Below are 20,498 nucleotides of genomic sequence, written 5' to 3' on the forward strand. Positions count from 1 at the left end.
TTTCAAGCAAATTTAGACTGAAACTGTTGTTTCTGTGGTGCACGACGGTTTTCGATGTTATGCGTTCACCAGACTGAGTGGATAGAGAGCAAGTGGCTTGGTTTGGTGAACATATAGTATTGGTATTGTACTACCATGGGTAACATCCGAGGTTTGGATGGGAAGCCACGATGGCAGAATGGGCACTATAGTTTTACTTACACTGATCACCCCAGTGCATAAACCTGTTTTTTTTTTTTTGGCTTTATGCGTGGCATATGGCTGCTATGAAGTGGACTTTGCTGGCACTGCATCATGGCGCAATCGCTGGAGATCAGGTTCATTGAAATGAATTTTTTTTTTATTACCGAAATGGTACTTTATTTACACAATTGTAAGTTGACTCGAACGTATGTCCACTCCCCCTAAAATCGCATGGCAAAAAAATGCAAGCACATTTCACAGACAAAATTTATTTACATAGTCACTGGACTGACTATACGTGCTCACTCATCATCCCTCTTCACCAATTTTAATGCCCAGGCCCTGCTGGCCTTGAAGTGCGTCCTTGGCATTCTCGTTTCCGATGCGAAGACGCGGGTTTCTTGCGTGACAATTTCGCACACCACAAGGACAGGACAGAAGAAAGAAGTGCATGATGACAAGATGGGCGCTGACTCTAAGTGCACGACAGGACGGGTGCCACCTCCATAGTTGGAGTCAGTGCTCGTCCTGTCACACACTTCTCTCTCCTGTCCTCGTAAAAAATAGTGCTGAGATATTTTAAGTCAAAGTATCGCCAACTAGCCCTGCAACGTGTTTTAAAAGTCAAAACAAAGAACGCAAATTCCAGTGTGCAAAGGCGGCTTAACGGCAGTGCTTCACAGCTATGCAGGAAAGCTAGCTTAAAGGAGTACTGACACGATTTTGAAGTGCAACAAAACGGACGTTTTTGGTTTCCTTGGCATGTAGTGTTAACGCTCTCCCCACACCGCATCCGGGAAACACGTATAAATATTTAAGTTTGATATTTAAAGTTTTCATCTCCCAGCATCTGCAAGGCAGCTTCACCGCATGGAGAGCCCTATGACGTTTCAAGTCGGCTCACTTGGTTTGCGAAATCTGGGTCCTGCATGCAACCTAAATCCCAGAAATCGCTGTCGGAGGCACTGGACGACAGTTCACTCATCATGAACCACGTTCGACTGACAGCAAAGGACAGCAGGTGCATATTTCGTGGGTTGCTGTCTGCCCGTGACGTCACGGGCCGACTTGACACGTCACTATGAAGCCTCCCTCTCGAAACCGAAACCGAAACTGCTGGTTGAAAGAAGCGGTATTAAAAATACATGCAATGCATCCCCAGGCATCAAGACACTCTTTTTAGGGTTATCGACACCGGTGCTTTCATTTAGAGCAACAATCCGAAAATTTTTAAAATTCATGTCAGTACTCCTTTAACAGCAATACGCAGGAATTATTTTTAGAAAATTTTCCGCGAATCGTTGCTGAAGGCACGGGTTATATGCGAGAAAATATGGTATACGTTGCCGGTAGAGCCGGACGCAAACATAATGTCATAACCATGTCACAACATTGCTTATTTCTCATTTGTCCCGCAGTAACTGGCGGTACTAGTTTCGGTTTTGAATGTAAGCCGACCCCCCAACTTCGGATTTCAAATTTAGATAAAATGTGTCAACCTACAATCATGTAAATACGGTATTTCTTTTGTACTGCTATATTATTAGAAAATTATTGCAGCATACCGAGAAAGAAGCATTCCAAACCAGGACAAATTTTTTGTGAAATGAAAAGGTTACTTTTTGAGAAATCCGCATAGGTTTCCTTGTACATTCATGCTACAGATGGGTAGATGACAATTTTTTGCTTTCATATAAGTTTTTGGCCTTATACAGAGCACGGACCAGTATGCTGCAAAACTGCTGCTTTCATATGCAGCCTCGATGTGTGGCTACATGCAAGCAGGTGGCCACTCTCAAATAATATTCGTGCACTGTCATTCGCAGAATGTACCCTCTCCTGGTTTGTCCAGAAACTTTTCCTGCAGAGCAGAATTTTGTAAAGGCATGACACTCACATCATCGTCCTGCACTCTCATTGTTTGTGGCCATTGTCACATTATAAGTATTAAACTACTGTGAAAATTTATCTCAGTTTGTGCTGTCCTGAAGACCAAACAGTTACATACCTGTATATTGCCTTCTTTAGCTACTAATGTAGATTCTGATTGTGAATTTAGAATGCACATGTTACCAAGTACTTGTGATTTGGAGCAATTTTTATAGATCAGAATTTTTATTTTGGAACACTTTGGAGCATCCTAATTTGACATTTTTTGAGAACTTCAGAGTGCTCTGGAGGAGCAATTTTATTGCATTTAGACACAATGCAGGTAGTGGAATATAACGCTTTCAAAGTACGCACATGCTTGTCAATACTCAATGCAGAAGTGTTGAAAGGCGGGCTAGTTGGTATAGGTTCATACTGAAATATTGGCAGCGCAAACTAACGGGACACAGAAGGGGAACACAAACAAGCGCAGTTTGTGTTCTCTTGTTTTTCCTTGTTTGTGTTCGCCTTCTGTGTCCCGTTAGTTTGCGCTGCCAATATTTCAGTATGAATACTCAATGCTCCTAGCTGTGGAATAGGACCTAACCTAGGACCTTGAACCTAATAAAATAGCGTACTTGATATTACTTTGACATCACATAAGAAACACCTGCTCACATGTAAAACTTCCCCATAAAGTTCTGAAGTTGATGCAGCTCTTGATGAGCCTAGTCATGTTCTCAGCAAGACTGGCATTTGCCTCAGCCAGAAGCACTCCACCACTTTCAATCTCCTTCACATCCTCTACGACTCAGCACTGACGAAACCGTGCTGGAGAAGCCATAGATGCACACGAGACTCAAAACAAAGAGAACAGTTCTTATATTACTTCTGTAGACAGGGAGTATGCGTGGTTTGCATGGAGAAGGAAAAAGAGAAGTTGCAGTTTCACACGAAAGGTGAAGCAAGGACAGCAATATCAATGAATTACACAACTTCATGAAGTAAAGTTCTCAGTTTTATGGGCCACCCATCATGGTAGCTTTGTGGCTAAGGTGTAGGGCTGCTAAGCTTCACGACATGGGTTCAATTCTTGGCCACGGACCCAACATTTCGAGGGGGGAACACCCGTGTACTTAGAATAGGATGCACGTTAAGGAACCCCATGTGGCCAAAATTTTTATTATTCAAAATGCACAATGCATTCTATAAAGCAATAGTATCACGGAAGATTCAATAACACATACTAAGCTTCAGTGGCCTCAAGCACAAAAAAAATACTTTGCAATCTGAGATGTCGCACTGATGTACCGGCACTGGGGTTTTAGCACGAAATTTGAAATGCTATGAAATTTTTGTTTTCATTTTTTCTTATACTAATCGACCCACTGCTCTGAACTCAATGAAAATAGAACTATTGAAGAATACTTTATCAATCTAAATTCACACTGTGTTTCTTTTTAGCGTCCTTTAAAGTGCCTTGGCTAAATGAACCAATAAGTTCTATCATCTTGCTTTAGTTGGTCAAACAATTTGTGACTTACATAAAATTCCTTTGTAACCAAGCTGCCTGGGTGATCAAAGGCATGGATACTGTTATATAACAACAAACAAGTCGCAACTGCAAATATATGTACACAATAGAGCTCTGAAGTCAAACTCTTACCAGTAGGACATTTTGTTGAAGTGTTCGGTGAACTTTGTCAAGTTTGGACTTGAATCTTCATTTTGCTCTTTCGCCCAAATGAGAATCTCGGAGATCTAAACAATAATGAAAAGGTTAATGTGTTGTTTAGTTCACAGTGGCGCAACTTATCACTGTCAGTAACAGACTGGTCACTGAACTGTCTTCTCACATGTGCAAGCTGCAGAATAGTTTTATAGCACATAAACTTATTAATCATTTTTCACCTACGGCTTGGTTACTGCAGTAGCAAAACTGGCAGTTTGGTCGATGATGATGCATATGCACCAATGAATGCACCCCCAAACTGGTCACATATTTCTTTCCTTCTGCATATTAACTACACAGCAATGTGAGTGGTGGTGTGGTTTCCATCTTAACTGATGATGTCAATGGCCAACTGTGGATGCCAGTATTGCTTGGTGTTTACTTTAGAAGTTTGATTAGGCTGTAAACTGTAAGTTGTGTTGACACAAGCATGGAGTGAATGGACTGCTGGCATATGTTGCAACTGGGTGGTGTGCAAGCTACACGGCCAGCTTAAAGCTCAGACCTGTTAAGTATATACTTTGGAGAATAGCAACCACTATTCAGGAAGGCACTTTGGCATCGATGAAGCATCTGCTATGAAAGTTGGGAGCATGAAAAGCTGAAGGTTACCGCTTGAGGCCCCAAACCTAGACAAATCAATGTTCAATGTTCCAATAGGGACTTGGGACAAAATGACCTTCTGATAAAATCTAACAAGACAGTCTCACAAAACTAGACTATTGGCAACCCAATTTCTGTGTGACCACTACTACAAAAAGTAAATATAATGTAATAGCAATCACAACCGAAAAAATAGCTTGCAAGCTAATTTTGAGATGAGTAACACAGAAGCATGAAATACATGCAGAGGACAAGGAGGGGGGGGGTGAAAAGGGGACGGTAAATAGATTATCCACCAAAAATAAAGGAAAAACAAAACAAACAACTGTGTGTGCTGCTTTCTTGTATGTAACCCATCTATAAGGGACGTAACTAGCACTGCAATAAGACAGTTGGTGGCAATCATGATGAGTAACACAGAGGCATGAAATAACTGCAGAGAGAAGGGGGTGGGGGTGGGGGATGGCAAATAGCTCATCCACTAGAAATAAAGCAATGCCCTAAGCTTGAGATTAAGTGATAGGCAGTGTTCTTCACACAATTGTTTTGCAGTCTGTTAGGCAAGGCAATCAAAAAGACTATGTTTTACACATACAAGAATAGTGCAATACAAATATAGACATCATCCTTTATTTACAACTTTGCTTACCAGTGGTGCGATCTTGTACGCATTCCAAATAAACACGGAGGCGTGGCGTTACATCCAGCCGCACGCGAATGGCCCATTTGAACCGCGACAGACGTCACGGCTCTGCATTGACCAATCGCGTGCGGTCACGTGCGGCTGGTTGTCATGTCACGCCTCCGTGTTTATTTTGTAACGCGTACAAGATCGCACCACAGATCACCTGCATGTGCTCCTAATTATCACTACCATGTGTCGTTATGAATGCAAATTCCAGGCAGGGGTCAAATATCTCAACGCGTTGATCATGCCAAGGGAGCTGTAGTACAATAAAATTCCACAGTGCGAAAGAAATTAATAATAACAATATGCTCAATTTGCACTGCAAGGCCCTGATGATGCAATCCATAAACTTTCAAGGCCGTAAGTTCTACAAGCACTATAATTTGTGCTTTCAACATTAAACTATTGAGGTGCGCATACTCACATCAATACGCTGGAAGAGATGAGCATCAAGCAGGGTCATCTGCTCGGCTAGGAGCTCTGATTTGAACTGGAGCAAGGTGGCCGGCTGGGTGGTGACACGCAAGTTGGCAAGGCTACCGCCGCAACCAGGAGGGGCTCCCCCGGCCCCTGTAGAGCCCCAGGGGCCCCCACTGTGCAGTTGTGCATGCGCTTCCCACTTCTCTACCACCTTGGCCCGCAGAGCCCTTGCCAGGCTCAGGTCTCCTCGGCCCACAAGTTGGTGCGAAAATGCTGTCAGACAGCGCACCATCTCTGGGCCCGCGTCACTCAGCCTACACACATCAACAAAAAGAAAAGGATTCGAAAAGAATATTTCAAAAGGAAGATTACCTTTTTTTTTTTTTGAATGGCTAAACTTGACTATGAATACTTAATACCTTAACTGATCTGACAAGGGAAGAGCTTGGTGTTCAATAGCCCATAGTGTAAAAAAAAGGTCTTGCACAAAAAGCATGGATGATACTAAAGGGGCCATGACACCCAATTTTCTATCATAATTTGGGTTATTTAGATTAATCCTTGTGAGTTCATGAACAAGCAGGCAAATTTTGAGCACATTTGGTCAAGCACTTAATTTAGAATTGAATATTTTTATAAACACGCGAGCGGCCAGAGAGTTAGGCAGCACTGGCACACTCGCGAGCCGTGACGTAGCAAGCTGCTTGCTGTGAGAGCCTCCGCATTCCATTGAATTATTTTGTTTCATGCACGTGCAATGAAGCGACTTCAGCTTTCTTCAGCCTGACATTGAAATTGAACGATTTGCAGCAGTTGAAACTTTGGTAGAAGACAACGGAAATGCTCCATGCAGCGCATGATGTCACACACGCCATGGCAAAATGGCGGTCGCCGGCAGTGGGCGGGGTTTATAGCCGGCGAGTTCTAGGGCTTATTTTGCAATGAAATTTTCTTTTACAGTCCATTTCTCATATATATATATATATATATATATACACACACACACACACACACACACACACACACATACATACACACACACAATAAACCCTGTATTTTTATTTTTCACTGTAAACCACAATTTGTTGAGTGACCGTGTCATGGGCCCTTTAAAAGCCCACTTCGGCGATTTCTTGAGCATTTTAAAGTAATGGTGATTCTACATTATAAAGATGCTCCTGTCACAGGCATGATAGTATAAATACTCAGCAAATGGGAAAATAACTTTAAATAAGCAAAAAAGTGCAACACGTAAACCAAAACTCAACTGAGCAGTTCTGTCTTCGCGTGATGTATAAGATGATAAAAGCCGAAAATAGAGCAAGGCATGCTGGTCCCACCAGCACGGAGTATGAAAGCTGCGAAAGCCACGAACAAAAGATACTCAGCGGAAAGGTGACCGTGCTGCACCAGCTGTACCATGTCTGTGACTGACCGCATTATGTGCACAAGCTCGAGCTGTCGGACAATGACGCATGCAATTTGGATGGTTTTTGAGACCAACTAGAATCGCTATTCTTCTTCGATGAAGCAGAATTGGTAGAACCCACTTTTTTAGTTATGTGCTTGGCTGTTGGCGCTTTCCACCACCAGATAGCACCACCTGTCCAGGCCGCTCAAGTTTGCGGCTGCCGCAATCGAGTAAAATGCTAACGCTAAGAAGTTTGCGGACAAAATACATTTTTAAAATATTGTTATGGGAAGAATGCACAAGTTTGTAGACAGCGGTGTCTAACATCGTGTAGATAGGATCGATGAAATTTAATATAAGCAAAGCACGAGCCACCTTTCGCACGGTGCACAGTTTACTGTATGCGGATAGACCCAGTCATGGTGGACCCAATATACGTTGCAGAAAGTGTTTCCGTGCGGTAAACTTTGCGCACACACACTGTTCAGCCGGTACTGCATTGCCGTACCTTCTGCCGGCTAAAACACTCTAATATCGAGACGAAGGGTATTCATTAGCTTTGAGTGTTTAGTGACTCTTAAGGTAACATATGGGGAATCATGTGCAACCCACAACACAACACCACTTGCCACTCTTCGCATGCCCACCCACAGGGAAGTGAAATTCAAAAACCAAATCAGCGAAGTGTTGGCCAAACACACACAATCGTTGCCTTGTTGACAGCAGACACTGTAGTGGCCCCTCGATTCGTCGCTTTGCCATAAATGACGTCACACACACACAATGTGGCCAATAATTGTGGGAAGCCAGGTGGGCGATTCGAGGCAATCTATAAAATTCATTTGTAAAGGATCTGCGTACCTCTGGAGCCTGTAATTTGGCATAAATGACGGAAACGTGCAAAGGAACGTACCCAGTGAATTTTACCGAGATCCATAAACACAGAAAAACTGCTGGAGTTGGCCTTCAATGCACATATCATATAGTAGTACACTTCACAAACCATAAAGTAACACATCCACACAAGAGAGAAGTTCAGGGAAAGATGGAGGCTTGAAATCATAAGTCGTTTCCCAAGGAATGTTGCTAGAGCCAATGTTTTGAGAAGGGGAAATGCCTCCGTCAGGGCGTTGCTTCCCTGATGAAGACAAGTTCCCTTGTCAAAACATTGGCCCAGCAACATTCCTCGTTGAATTACTTCTTATCACATAATGTAGCAAGAAATCAGAGGCTGTGTTTCTTGCTCTGATTTAATGACTACATATTAGTGTACCACTCCCATCACAAAATGACACACATATTCACTAATACCAAAATATTTCTGCAAAGATTTTTCTTTGAGGGGTGCTAAAAATCAACACTACATCAGTTTGTACAAGGTGTTCCTTTAAGAACTATACTAATTCACGTGGAAGTAAAGGGGTGATTTCGGTGGCATAGCTGAGGCGGTATTTAGGAGTTCAGCCCTCCCCCGCCTGCAACACAAAATGTTCCAGGAGACAGGCTGTGAAGTGCACTAAAAAAAAGTAGAAAGTTGGTAATGGAATAAAGATAAAGATGAATTGACCATGAAAAAGAGTCAAGGGGAAACTGGCAGCTTCAAGAAGGCAGGGGGATCAGGGAGGGAGAGGTGGTGGTGCTCATGTTACAGAGGCATTGGTGTTTAATGCAGATGGAAGCAATAAACGATGAGCAGTCAAAATAAGCAAGAAACATTCACAGTATAGGTAGAAAAATGCAGGGAATTAACTGTAAAAATATAGATATATAAATTTTTACAAAGAAAGAAAAGGACAAAGAGAGAGGTGTAACGTTACACTGCAATAAATATAGAAAAAACCCTTTCCCAGGGTAGGGTGGCAAACCACGTGCAAACGGCTTAATCTCCCTGCCTTTTCTTTGCCTTTCAAGTTTTTTAGTGCTTGTTCACAAGCTTTAGTGCACTGCACTAGCTCACTATCTTCAAGAAAGTTACATTACTCTGTCTAATATTGTTGGTTACCCTTGGCTAAGTAAAATAGGCATGCCGAACTTAAATAAGACACACTTAAGTGGTCTGTTTGGTGCAAAGTGTTGAATACAGCAATTTCACTACATCATCGTCATCATCAGCCTGACTACACCCACTGCAGGGCAAAGGCCTCTCTTATGTTTCTCCAATTAAACCAGTCCTGTGCTTGCGGTGGCCAAGTTATCCTCACAAACTTCTTGATCTCATCTGCCCACCTAACTTTCTGCCTCCCCCTGGTGTCCTTGCTTTCTCCTGGAATCCAGTCTGTTACTGACCAGCAGTTATCTTGACTCCTCGCTACATGCCCTGTCCATGACCATTTCTTCTTGATTTTGACTAAAATGTCCTTCACACGTGTTTGTTCTCTGTCTCACTCTGCTCTCCTCTTGTCCTTAACATTACACCTATCATTTTTCTTTCAATGGCTCGTTGAGTTGTCCTCAATTTGTGTCATCCCAACCATCGCAAAATAACTAAATTTTCTACAAATATTGATAGTTTCTATTAATTTGACTTCTAGCATCTCTACACAGTTTCTGAATGTACAGCAGATGAGTGGGAAGAAATTAAAAGCTAACTCTCGTAGTTTCTGCCATTTTCTCCTGGCCAAAGGTACAATCTTATGAACAAGCATTTATTTACAAAAGCAAAGAGCACTTGTGTGAATCTCTTCGCACAAGTTGGAACATCGGCCTCACAAGGAGAAAAAGACCGACACTAGGCAATAGACATGCTGCACATGGATGAAACTGACCTATGCAGAAGAGGCAGTGCAGTGGCATGTCATGTTATGCATACAGACATTCACCTGTCACAACCATTATGGTCACCAGTTGCTAGTAATCTGGAAAAGCTGATTATGTCTTCCTGGATGCACTGAACACCAAAAACAAAAAATAATTTTGCACAGCAATGCTGTGAAAACAAGCAAGGCACTTTTCCTATCACAACAGTTCAGCTACAAAATGCTCATCATTTAGCACACTCACATTCAGCTATTTTGTCATAGGTACCTACCCAAGGTCATCGACAACACGAACGAGGAGTGAGAAAGCCCAACGAGCATATTTTTGCCGTGTGTCTGAGAACTGGATGAACTTGTTGTAGCGGTAGATGAGCTTGTTCACTAGATCCATAGGACTCACAAATGTCTTGTAGGTTGTCAAGAAGGCTTCCTGATAGAAGTACTCTTTTTCTAGAAGGGAGAATAAGCAAGTATATACCATATATATGCATGGTTAATTATTTCAGATACTTAAGTGACCAGGTAGAGTATAAAAAAGCATCCCGAGCTTACTAGGTGACCGCAGACAACAATGCATTATTTTTTTTTTCCTACACAAGACAGTGAAGCTAACACCAGTTGGGTCAACTTGCATATATAGAGTCATACTTTAATTTAGCAAAAACTGCAGCATAATAAACTTTGCAAATCTTCCAAATTAGTTCTATTGAACACCATTAATCTATTCCTGCAATATTTAGGGTAATTTTTTCTGCTGTTGTCATTTAATAAAGTGCTATGCATAAGATGTGTGTACTTGCCTGGGGTTATGTGAAGAAAAAAGAAAAAGAAAGACAGAAAAACTTTACCCAAGAGTAAATTAATTTCTACATCTCATTTTACATGCACATGTCACTACCAAGTCATGAAAAACACCAACGGTAGAGCAAAAGACAAAACAAGCGACTTTGCCACTTTGCCACTTTGCCATTTGTCATGCGGGTATGGAAACTGTGCTAGCCATGGCTCATTTGTGCTCACAGTCTTGTGTGTATGCTCCCTAAACAAGACAACAGCCAGTCTGAATGGAAAGTAACAACCCAAGGTGAGCGTATGAGCACCCTGAAGAGAATGAAAAGAACACATGTTGCCGCTGTGATGTAGCATGGCGTCATTGCTATACTGTGAAAAAAATATTGCAAAGGTCATTACGGCTTCATGCTCACTATATGATCGCTTTAATAATGGCAAAGTGAGAAAGGAAGGGTGAGCTAAGATGATGATGATAATTATGATACACATGTACACATGGCACAGAGGAGTTCACCAGGACACAAGAGAAGAGAACCAGACAACACAAATGCTGACTATCAACTGAAGTGTCCCACAGGGGCGAAAAAGAAAATGGACACAGAACTTATCTATGTATGCTCAGGAATGGCAGCATCACCTGCAATCAGGCATGGAGATCTACGAGAGATTAAATTGGTAAGGCATTCAGCGCCTCCTGTATTTTTTTCAATGCCAGCCAGATGCGGCTGACCCAACTGTTCACCACCCTCTCCCATAATCCTTTCTTACTCTCCCACTTCAGCTAATGTTTGTGCCTACTTTGCGGTCATGGGAAGAGTACCTCTGGGGGAGAGTACCTTAGCCTCATAGAGAAGAGCAGCTGACACTTATAGGAGAGAGTACCCCCACGACGGACGTACAACGGACCAATGGTTTGTTAAGTTGTGTTTTTATCCTTGGGGCGGCATTTTGCATCCCTCATGATCACTATGTTGGTTGCCATGCTAAATAGACGTGGTGCTTTGCAATCATATGTCTCCGTTCGTAGCAGCATGACGCTACATGCACTACCAACGGGGATGCATCACCGTGACACTGGTGCAGGCACTGGCTTTCAAATGTGCCACACGAGTGCTCTCCGGTGGCAGTGGTATTGCATTGATGTAGGGATGGGCGAATAGTGAATTTGAGGTTCGAAGCGAATCCGAAGCGAATTGTGATTTGGTCTAATAATTTCGAATTGAATAGTTCGAATAGTATTTACCGCATAGTAATTAAGAAAAATTAGCATTTTTGTCATGACCCTTGCACAATATTTTTAAGGATTGGAACTAGGTATGGGTGAATGTCACTTTTTTGGTTTGAAAAGCAGCCATGAATAGTATCAAGATTTGAATAGCAGTAGGGTGCAAGTTATAAGTGGTGCAATACGTTACAATTTAAAGATTACTATACCTAGCGTATATAAGCCCATATAACACGCTTTTAAACTTCAAAAAAATATTTACATTTAACCTTGAAGTGTGGCTTCGTGGCAGTGCAGATTTCCCCTGGATGGGTTGTTTCACGGCACAGCAACAAAACGCTGCAGTGAAACCACCTTTACAGGGGGTTATGTGCGGTCAAATGTATACATATATATTAGTTCATTTCGAATACTTCGAAATTTCGAATAAGCTAAATTCGTTCGAAGCGAATTCGAATACTGTGATATTCGTTCAAATATTCGAAACGCCTGAATATTCGCCCATCCCTACTTTGATGTCTTCAATTCATGTTGTGGCTCTTAGCTGGAACACTGAACCATTGGAGCAGAAGTAATTGGAACATACAGCCTGACAATGAAATGAGAGGTTAAGTGTAGTTATTACAGTAATAAATTGTTTTGAAGTAGCTTTTGGTGCATTCATCTTTCTAAGCAATACGTCAAATGAAATAAGTAAGGCATGGCAAACATACCTCACAAAAGAGCACTGCATGGTTTGTGATTCTCAGTCCAGGTCAAGAGCTAAAAGTTTACCCGCCAGAGCACAGGCTAATGTTTCAAAGTGATCCCATGTTTTCACCGTCCACTCAATGTCCTTGCCTCTAGTGATGTGCTGTGAGTGTCCTTTATCTTGTGGTGCACACATTAGCCCCATAAAATTTTGTTCTCTAACTTGCACTTTGGTTAGCGTACTGTTAAACAACATGAAAGCAGTTACAAGAACACAAAATTTGTGTAAGCAAGCACAGTCACCTTTTCCACAGTCTCTGCTGTGAAGATGTCTTAGCTCGATCATGTAAACGAGCCCAAGAATGACCAGATATCAGCAAAACAAACTGTGAGAGCTGTGGGAATCGAGCGCGCCCTCCCCTTTGGTGCCTCATTCACCAGCTAGCGCGTGTGTGGGCCCCGCGCGGCTCGAGCGCCGGGGACCGCCGTTAATCGGCAGTATGGCGACCACGGCGGCAGTGCCAGGCCTCTTTGTCTGGTGCGAGCCATGCGTCGGCTTCCCGGTGCGCGGGCACGCGTCCGGGCATGCCTGGACATGCTCACACCACCAAGCTAGCTTACGTCACTGCGCAACGCCTGTCCTCATTGGCCGCCAGTGACAACTCCCTTCCCCCTTGAGCTCGCTTCTGTCTGGCGCGGGCTTGCCCGCGGGAGATGCTCTCAGGCTAGCACGAGAGGTTGACGCGCTGCTCTAGCAGGCGGCTTCTCGTTCGTGTGCTTGATTGCTGCCCTTTGTGTGATAGTCGTAGCGCCGCTGGCAAGCGTACTCGATCGGTCTTGCGGAGTTCCCTTTACGGCCTGCAAGCCCGTGACTGTCGTACTGTGCTGCATCTTGGGTTAATAAACCCGTGTTGTTTGTTGACATCCTGCCTCGAGTGCCTTTTCTGCGCCGTGCCGGAGTCGACGAACCCGGCCGTAGCGTCTTTGTTCGCTGCGGCAGTGGAGAGCGTCGCGTCCCTTCACGGTCGCCTCGTAGGGTAAGCTTTGTGCTAAACCTATCTCCACATAACTGGCGCCCAACTTGGTTTCGGCATGGCAGCAGAGCAGTCCCTCTCGAGGCGCTCGTTCCTGCTCGATCCCGTGGCGACGGACTTGATCTCGTTCGATGCGGACGACGCTGGCAGCACGAGGTAAGCTCACCTTAGCGGCCCTCGGCTTTCGGCCACCGGGAGAGATCACGTCTTGGGGCCTCCTTTGGTGATGACCGCTCGAATTTGGACTACAGACCTAGCCTAGCCAGTTTCGGGTTTTCTCAGCTGGTCGAGACACACGCGGAGCACGTGCTTTCGGGCCCCTCCAATGCGTCGTCTCCGCTCACTGGCCTTCCTTTGTTAGCAGCGCAGCTGAGTGACCAAACCGCCGCACCGGAGCGTCCCTTCCTAGGCCACATGGTGCTGGCATTCACACGCTCGCTGGCCCATCGTTGTCACGAGCGTAAAGGGTTGAGTGTCGTCCGCGAGCCGCTCGCATAGGCGACACCGTCGCCGCGTTTTCCGACGATCATTTTCCTCATGCGCGCCTTGGCGACGCTTTCGGCAAAGGTGAGCCACCGTGCTCCGTTGTCGATTCGTTTGCCTGTCGCATGAGGCATCATGCATCTGTCGGTTGTGTCGGTGCGGAAACCCTACTCTTCTCCGTGCCGTTTATTGGCCCCTTTAGGTCTTGCGTGCATGGCGGAGAACAGGCGCGCGACACTCGAACGGCGGCGCCTGCCTCGGAGCTGCTGCACACAATTGCGGCACAGCTCCAGGCAAAACATTGCCTTCCATCTTGCGAGGAGCACCGTTGTTTCGTGCGGCACTTCGCGTTTGGTTGTGCGCTGGGAGAATCGCGCGCGCCGACAGCGCGTTGTGCATCTCCCTGGTCTTTCGCTGCCCGTGATTCTCGGTCGCGTCTTTCTCGCGCGCACGGGTATCGTGAATGACTTCCCAAGCGGTGGCTACAGGGTCATCCCTTTCGGCGCCCTACAACCATTTGCAACCTTCGTAGTGGCTACCGCTGCCTTTAAGTACGGCACGCCACACGAGATTTCGCTCGCCGGAAGCTTGTCTGCTTTGTCAACGGAGTGGGTGGAGGAAACAGACCCCATGGCGCTCGTCTGGCTTAAGCGCTTGCGTGAGCCTTCGGGCCGCCTCGCGCGCTGGGCGTTGACTATGCAGCGATACAACTCTGTTGTGCGCTACCGGAAAGGGAGTTTAAACGTCGTGGCTCACGCCTTGTCGCGTGCCCCCGTTTCGGTGTGACACTTGTGTCCGCCTCTCCCGAGAGCAATCGAACCGAGTAGACTCCGGGGCCTCTGGCTCCAATGGGTTGAAAGGAGCGAACCCCGACGGCGAATTGACTTTTGAGTCAATCGCCTCGGGTGAGCACGTCACTTCAGCCGGTATCCTGTTAAGCAGAGAAGAGATACCAAAGGCACAGCAGTGCGATCCGTTGTGGGCTCCAAGAGCCGTGCTCCCAAGGAGCGGGCGCGTATTGACAGTCTGGTATTGCTGTCGGCACCGTGTGCCATTTACGCAGTCTGGTATTGCTGCGGGCACGTTGGATTCGCATCTGTTTGTCGCCGGCGGAGTTCTCCTGCGCAACACATCCCACCGGAAGAAGCTCCCAAGGAGTCTTTTAAGGTGGGGGTACCCCGCAGTCTAAGGAAAGCCACCCTCGGCTATTTCCGCGGCTTGCGGTTGGTCGGACATGCGAGGGGCCGTAAGACTTTCCAAATGTTGCGCCGCTCTGCTACCTGGCAAGGCATTAAACGTGACGCTCTTCACTCCATGTGTGGCAATGCGTGAAATCTCGTGCGGGCAAACCCCCGGGCTCATGCAGCCGCCCTCAAACCCTTTCGTTTCCCGCAGCAGCGACTTGGGAGAGGGGGAGGCTGTCACACAACCGCAGGAAAACCGTAAAGCTGGCCCCAAGTCATGCCACCGGTACAAGGTAGCTGGACATTATTCCATACCTTGACAGTGAATGAAGAATAACCGCTAAGGTGCGGCGGCACACGTCTGGAAGTGGTAGAAGCCCTCTTAGCCGAAAATACCCTCCGATGTGTTGTCCAAGCCATAACCTGGCAAGCGCCCCCTTTTGTTGGGCAGAACTGTCAGGCAGGCACCCCTTTTGGGGCAAGCCGGCTATGCCGGGGTTCTGTCCACTCCTGCATCGCCCCGTCGTCTCCCTGCGCCTACCGTGCCACCAGCCTGTTCCAGACCTGATGGCCTGCCGTACCTTGGTCCTCCCAGCTGTGGCCTGCTTCTGGCCTGCAGCCACCACCTCCACCCAGCCTTATCCACCTGGCAGCTTCGGCAGCCGCCCTCGGCGGCTGGTCCGCCCACTCAAGCTTTGGCCCAGGCCTGATCGTGGTCGCTTCGGCTTCCGTTCCTGGCTGCCTACTGTTCCTGCTTGCCGTTCCTGTGTGGCCCCCGTCCCAGCGACTTTCGGCGGTTGGCTGCCGCACGCAACTGGCAGCCACGCCTCGTACGTTCCCGGCTGCCAACCTCTCCAGTCCGTCGAACTTCAGGCGGGCTGGCTGCCCGCCCTTGTGCAGTCTTCCCCGTTCCTCCTGGGCTGCGGACCTTCTTCCGGCAGTGAGCTCTCCCTGGTGGTGGAACTTTTAATGGGACGTTGGGTGTGACCATGGCCGACTCATGGACTTGTACCTTTGGGAAGACGACACCTCCCTGTTGGACTTTGCCCCGTTGGCCAGCCCCCTTGCGGCTGAGCTGACCTTGCCACTTGGCCTCGGACAGCCCCTTTCACAGGCTGGCCTCGGTCTTTAGGAGGGGGGAATGTGGGAATCGAGCGCGCCCTCCCCTTTGGCGCCTCATTCCCCAGCTAGCGCTTGTGTGGGCCCCGCGCGGCTCGAGCGCCGGGGACCGCCGTTAATCGGCAGTATGGCGACCACGGCGGCAGCGCCAGGCCTCTTTGTCTGGTGCGAGCCATGCGTCGGCTTCCCGGCGCGCGGGCACGCGTCTGGGCATGCCTGGACATGCTCACGCCACCAAGCTAGCTTACGTCACTGCGCAATGCCTGTCCTCATTGGCCGCCAGTGACAACTCCCTTCCCCCTTGAGCTCGCTTCTGTCTGGCGCGGGCTTGCCCGCGGGAGATGCTCTCAGGCTAGCACGAGAGGTTCACACGCTGCTCTAGCAGGCGGCTTCTCGTTCGTGTGCTCGACTGCTGCCCTATGTGTGATAGTCGTAGCGCCGCTGGCAAGCGTACTCGATCGGTCTTGCGGAGTTCCCTTTACGGCCTGCAAGCCCGTGACTGTCGTACTGAGCTGCATCTTGGGTTAAAGGAGTCCTGACACAAAAATTTTCGCCCCACGTTTTTTTGCTGCAATGTGTTGCTGGGGGCCTGTTAGTCATAACACGGCACATCGTTTGCTGCAGCGCGCGACAGATAATTAATTACAAGCTCCTCATTACCGACACAGCATCAGTTTCGGTTTGACAGAGCTCCAAAAACGGCAAGCCGCCGGGTGCAACTATCACCACCTAGCGAGTGAAACGCTCGGTCACGTGAGCACACGGAACAGTGACGCATTTCCGCGCGGTCTGTCGTCGTCGGGCTCATCGTCGTCTGATGGCGACGATTTTCTTGCGGCGGGGATCGAAGGAATTTTCGACGTGGCGAATCACTTCATGTTTGACCCGCTGGCGAGGAGTGGTTCGTCGGGAAGCGCGTCAAAACAAAAATGGCGGCTACGACGTCATCGTAACTTGTACCGGCTGCAACGGTTACGTAGGGGAAGTAGGGGGGTCACCTCGGGTCACCTCCGAGGGTGTCAATGCACTAGGTGTGGCCTATAATGCTGGATCGCGCTCGCGAACTTCAAAATTCATATAAAATACCTTCCAAGCTTTATTCGCTGCCGATATTTTGCAGATGGTACACGCACGTACACGAGAATCGATCCAGCCGGCTATCTAGGCCGCGAAATTTTGTGTCAGTACCCCTTTAATAAACCCGTGTTGTTTGTTGACAACCTGCCTCGAGTGCCTTTTCTGCGCCGTGCCGGAGTCGACGAACCCGGTCTTTGTTCGCTGCGGCAGTGGAGAATGTCGCGTCCCTTCACGGTCGCCTCGTAGGGTAAGCTTTGTGCTAAACCTATCTCCACAGAGCCAACATCGTTTTACTGCTGCAGTGAAGACAGCTTGTAAGTATCTTGGGCCACACCATTTACGTGCGCAAAATGATTTTCATCAAGAAGGATGCCATGAAACACTACCGATTTCAATTTATGCTTATTTATGTTTTTAGCCACCAGCCAAAAGAAGTACAGGAAGATAAAAGAAAACTTGCCACTGTTTTCTGGTACCGCAGTTGCATGAATTATGAGAGCATCAGCTGGTCCTCCCTTGAGTCCTCGTACATCATTTGGCTGTTGGTATTGATAAAACAATCACATGTAGTCAAACTTAAAAATATACACAATAACAAGGCATACAAAGACATATATAATTATAGGTCTAGCTGTAGTGATAGGCTATGCTGGCAAAAATTTACCAGCACTTCTGCAAGTATTAAATGTGTTGAATTGCATAGCAAATAACAACCAAAGGCAGCAAGCATGTCTCTCGAAGACAACAGAGTGCACGAGAAAACAGATGAAGATTCATCATACAAGCGCTCAAGCTACACAGGAAAGGCACAACCCTTTCACAAATAATGTTCACAGAGCGAGGTAAAGCGATAAAACCAGTGAGCTCAGTAGGAAAAACTATATGTTTGCTAAACTACACTGAAAGCGTCAAAGGAGTCCTGAACCACCCCTTGGGCTTGGTGAAGTTCTTTGAACAGCAAACACTGCTGTGAACAGTTCAGCCAAATTTTGTAGTTGCGCGCGGCACATAGAGTTTACAAGTGGAGCGGAAAGTTGCCACTTTCTCAAGTGCCGTCTCTTCATATTGACGCCCCATCCTATATGGTGCTTTATGGCGCAAGGGCCATTTGATGGCCATAGAGCGCATCCTCACTCACTTTGGTGGGTGGGGTGCCAGCCGTATGTCACCAAACAGCAGATTGCTGCTATTGGCTGATAGCTGACTTAAATCAGGAGTGGTGTTTACATCAGATGTGCTTCTTGCCACAGGATGTCGTCACATGCCGGTGCTGTGCTCTATAGTGTGCTAAAATTACACAGTAGCAACATTAGCGCAAACAAGAATCACAACAGGCAGGAGTGATCACGTTTCATGATGTGCACTCAAGGTCATAACGTGCACTGATGTAGCTTCTCTCTCCGGTGTCATCTCTCCCTGTGTAGCTTCCGGTGCTCGTTGGGAACAGAGAAGAAAGAAAGTGCTTAAAGTGTGTGACAAATCCATGTAACTCCTCTAATTCTTGACGGACTCGAGAAATTTTTGCGGCAATTGATTTGTGAGGCAATAAACTGAGATACTGAGGCCATTCAATGATTACTTGAAAAGGTGGTTCAGGACTCCTTTAAGACATAGATATATGGATATAATATTGTATATAATGAATGAATATAATGATAAAGTGTATATAATTTATCTTCATTCAACTTGAATTGTTATGATATTCACAAAACTGCATTATTTTTTGCATTAAATATGCATTGTACTCTCATCAAGCTATGCTACCAGGAGCTAGTTCTGTAGATTTACTCAGAATGGCAATAGTCGCACATCACAGCTACACACCATATTTGCAACCACAATAAATAGATGCAAGAAAAACTCACATTATCACCAAAGATCAGGTGATCGCTAACATCTTGCAGGTCAATCAAGCTCTCTCCATTCTCATCAGGCAGGGCATCTTCAATAGCTTTTAAAGGCTGAGGGGTGCTGGTAAAGACAGTGTCCAAATGAGAAAGAGGCAGTATATTTGCTTAGCTTTATCATTTCATGACTTGATAACATATTTCCGATGGCCCGCTTTGAAATCATGCATGAGTCTTAGGATGTAAATGTACTTACTCTAAGCAGGTCCCTGAGCCAAGAGACGCATAGGACTGGCGTGTAGGCAACATGAGACCATCTTGGATACCTAAGGAACTACTCTGTAAGCATAAGAACAAACTAAAATTGCAACTTTTGTTCAACAGGACTGTAAATGAGAGAAGCATCATCACCTCCACTCCCCCCTCCCAATTTTCCTCATACTATAAGTATATCAATGCAAATAGAAAACTTCGGGGGCTCCATGGCAGTCTGGAGAAACCTTCAGGGTTCCCCAAGGCCAGAAAGTTTGAGAACCCATGGCATAATATTTCTGCTAGTATATATTTCCTTCAGGTGCGAATTATGATGAACTGTCTACGGATGTGTCAAGTTCACATACCATAATTCCAAGGCACTCAATATTACATTTCAAGAAAGAAAATAAAGTAATGTGCTGTTTTGTGTGAGTTTCAGTAATTAATTGTAATTAGCTTGTAATCAAATACTCCGTTATTCTGCAGTCAGTCATGTTCCATTTTGGCATAAAAAGAATGAAATTGTAGGCTCCGTAAGTGTGTGCAATTAGTTTTTCATTGCATTCAGTTTGAGAAAAGAAAAGTAATACTTTTGACATTTTGGTTCTAGAACGCGGCACGTTGAACAACCCGTCACCAAAGTAATCACCAAAGTGATCACCAAAGCCTTCACCAAAGTGATCAGCTAGAGTCATGTGCAGCACACTGAGTCAAGATATATTAACTCGGCAGAATGTTCAATTCGCCTAATGAGCAATGTATATTGCTTTCTTTTGGCCACCTGTAGACACAACTAGCATAAACAAGTTGCATACACAAACGTAGCCATCGACGCTGAAGGGGATACTATTAAAAACGAAGTACATTTACACAGGTGGGCAAATGCAACTGTAGTAACTTCACACAGTATATCTCTAGCAGTAACGTGGCTGTTTTGATCTAGTTAGATTTAATGTTCTCGGTCCGTTGTTCTTCTGAGATTCAGCATACTTCTGCCACTTTTTTATTTTCCCCTATTCACACAAGCCTAGTACCGTGGACAAGACTTGCCCTGACAGCAACGAGGCTAGGGCACTTCAACAACCAGTTATCAACATCAGTATGCGGCATCCCCTCGCAGCTGGAAAGGG

The 20,498-nt window shown here is 46.1% G+C and overlaps 1 protein-coding gene across 3 annotated transcripts in view; it reads right to left on the minus strand.

Annotated features, from left to right (window-relative positions):
- The window catches only part of LOC119397399 (guanine nucleotide-releasing factor 2), a 96,479-nt gene that overhangs the window by 18,245 nt on the left and 57,736 nt on the right, over window positions 1-20,498 (minus strand). For all 3 annotated transcript variants that reach the window (XM_037664829.2, XM_049416276.1, XM_049416275.1), the window contains 6 exons: window positions 19,370-19,452; window positions 19,132-19,237; window positions 17,727-17,805; window positions 9,935-10,112; window positions 5,500-5,809; window positions 3,719-3,813 (listed from right to left, as the gene is read on the minus strand). In XM_037664829.2, coding sequence (XP_037520757.1) covers window positions 3,719-3,813; window positions 5,500-5,809; window positions 9,935-10,112; window positions 17,727-17,805; window positions 19,132-19,237; window positions 19,370-19,452 — 851 coding nt within the window. The remainder of the gene's footprint in view (window positions 1-3,718; window positions 3,814-5,499; window positions 5,810-9,934; window positions 10,113-17,726; window positions 17,806-19,131; window positions 19,238-19,369; window positions 19,453-20,498) is intronic.

Source organism: Rhipicephalus sanguineus, chromosome 1 (genome assembly GCF_013339695.2).
Source record: "Rhipicephalus sanguineus isolate Rsan-2018 chromosome 1, BIME_Rsan_1.4, whole genome shotgun sequence".
Taxonomy (NCBI): domain Eukaryota; kingdom Metazoa; phylum Arthropoda; class Arachnida; order Ixodida; family Ixodidae; genus Rhipicephalus; species Rhipicephalus sanguineus.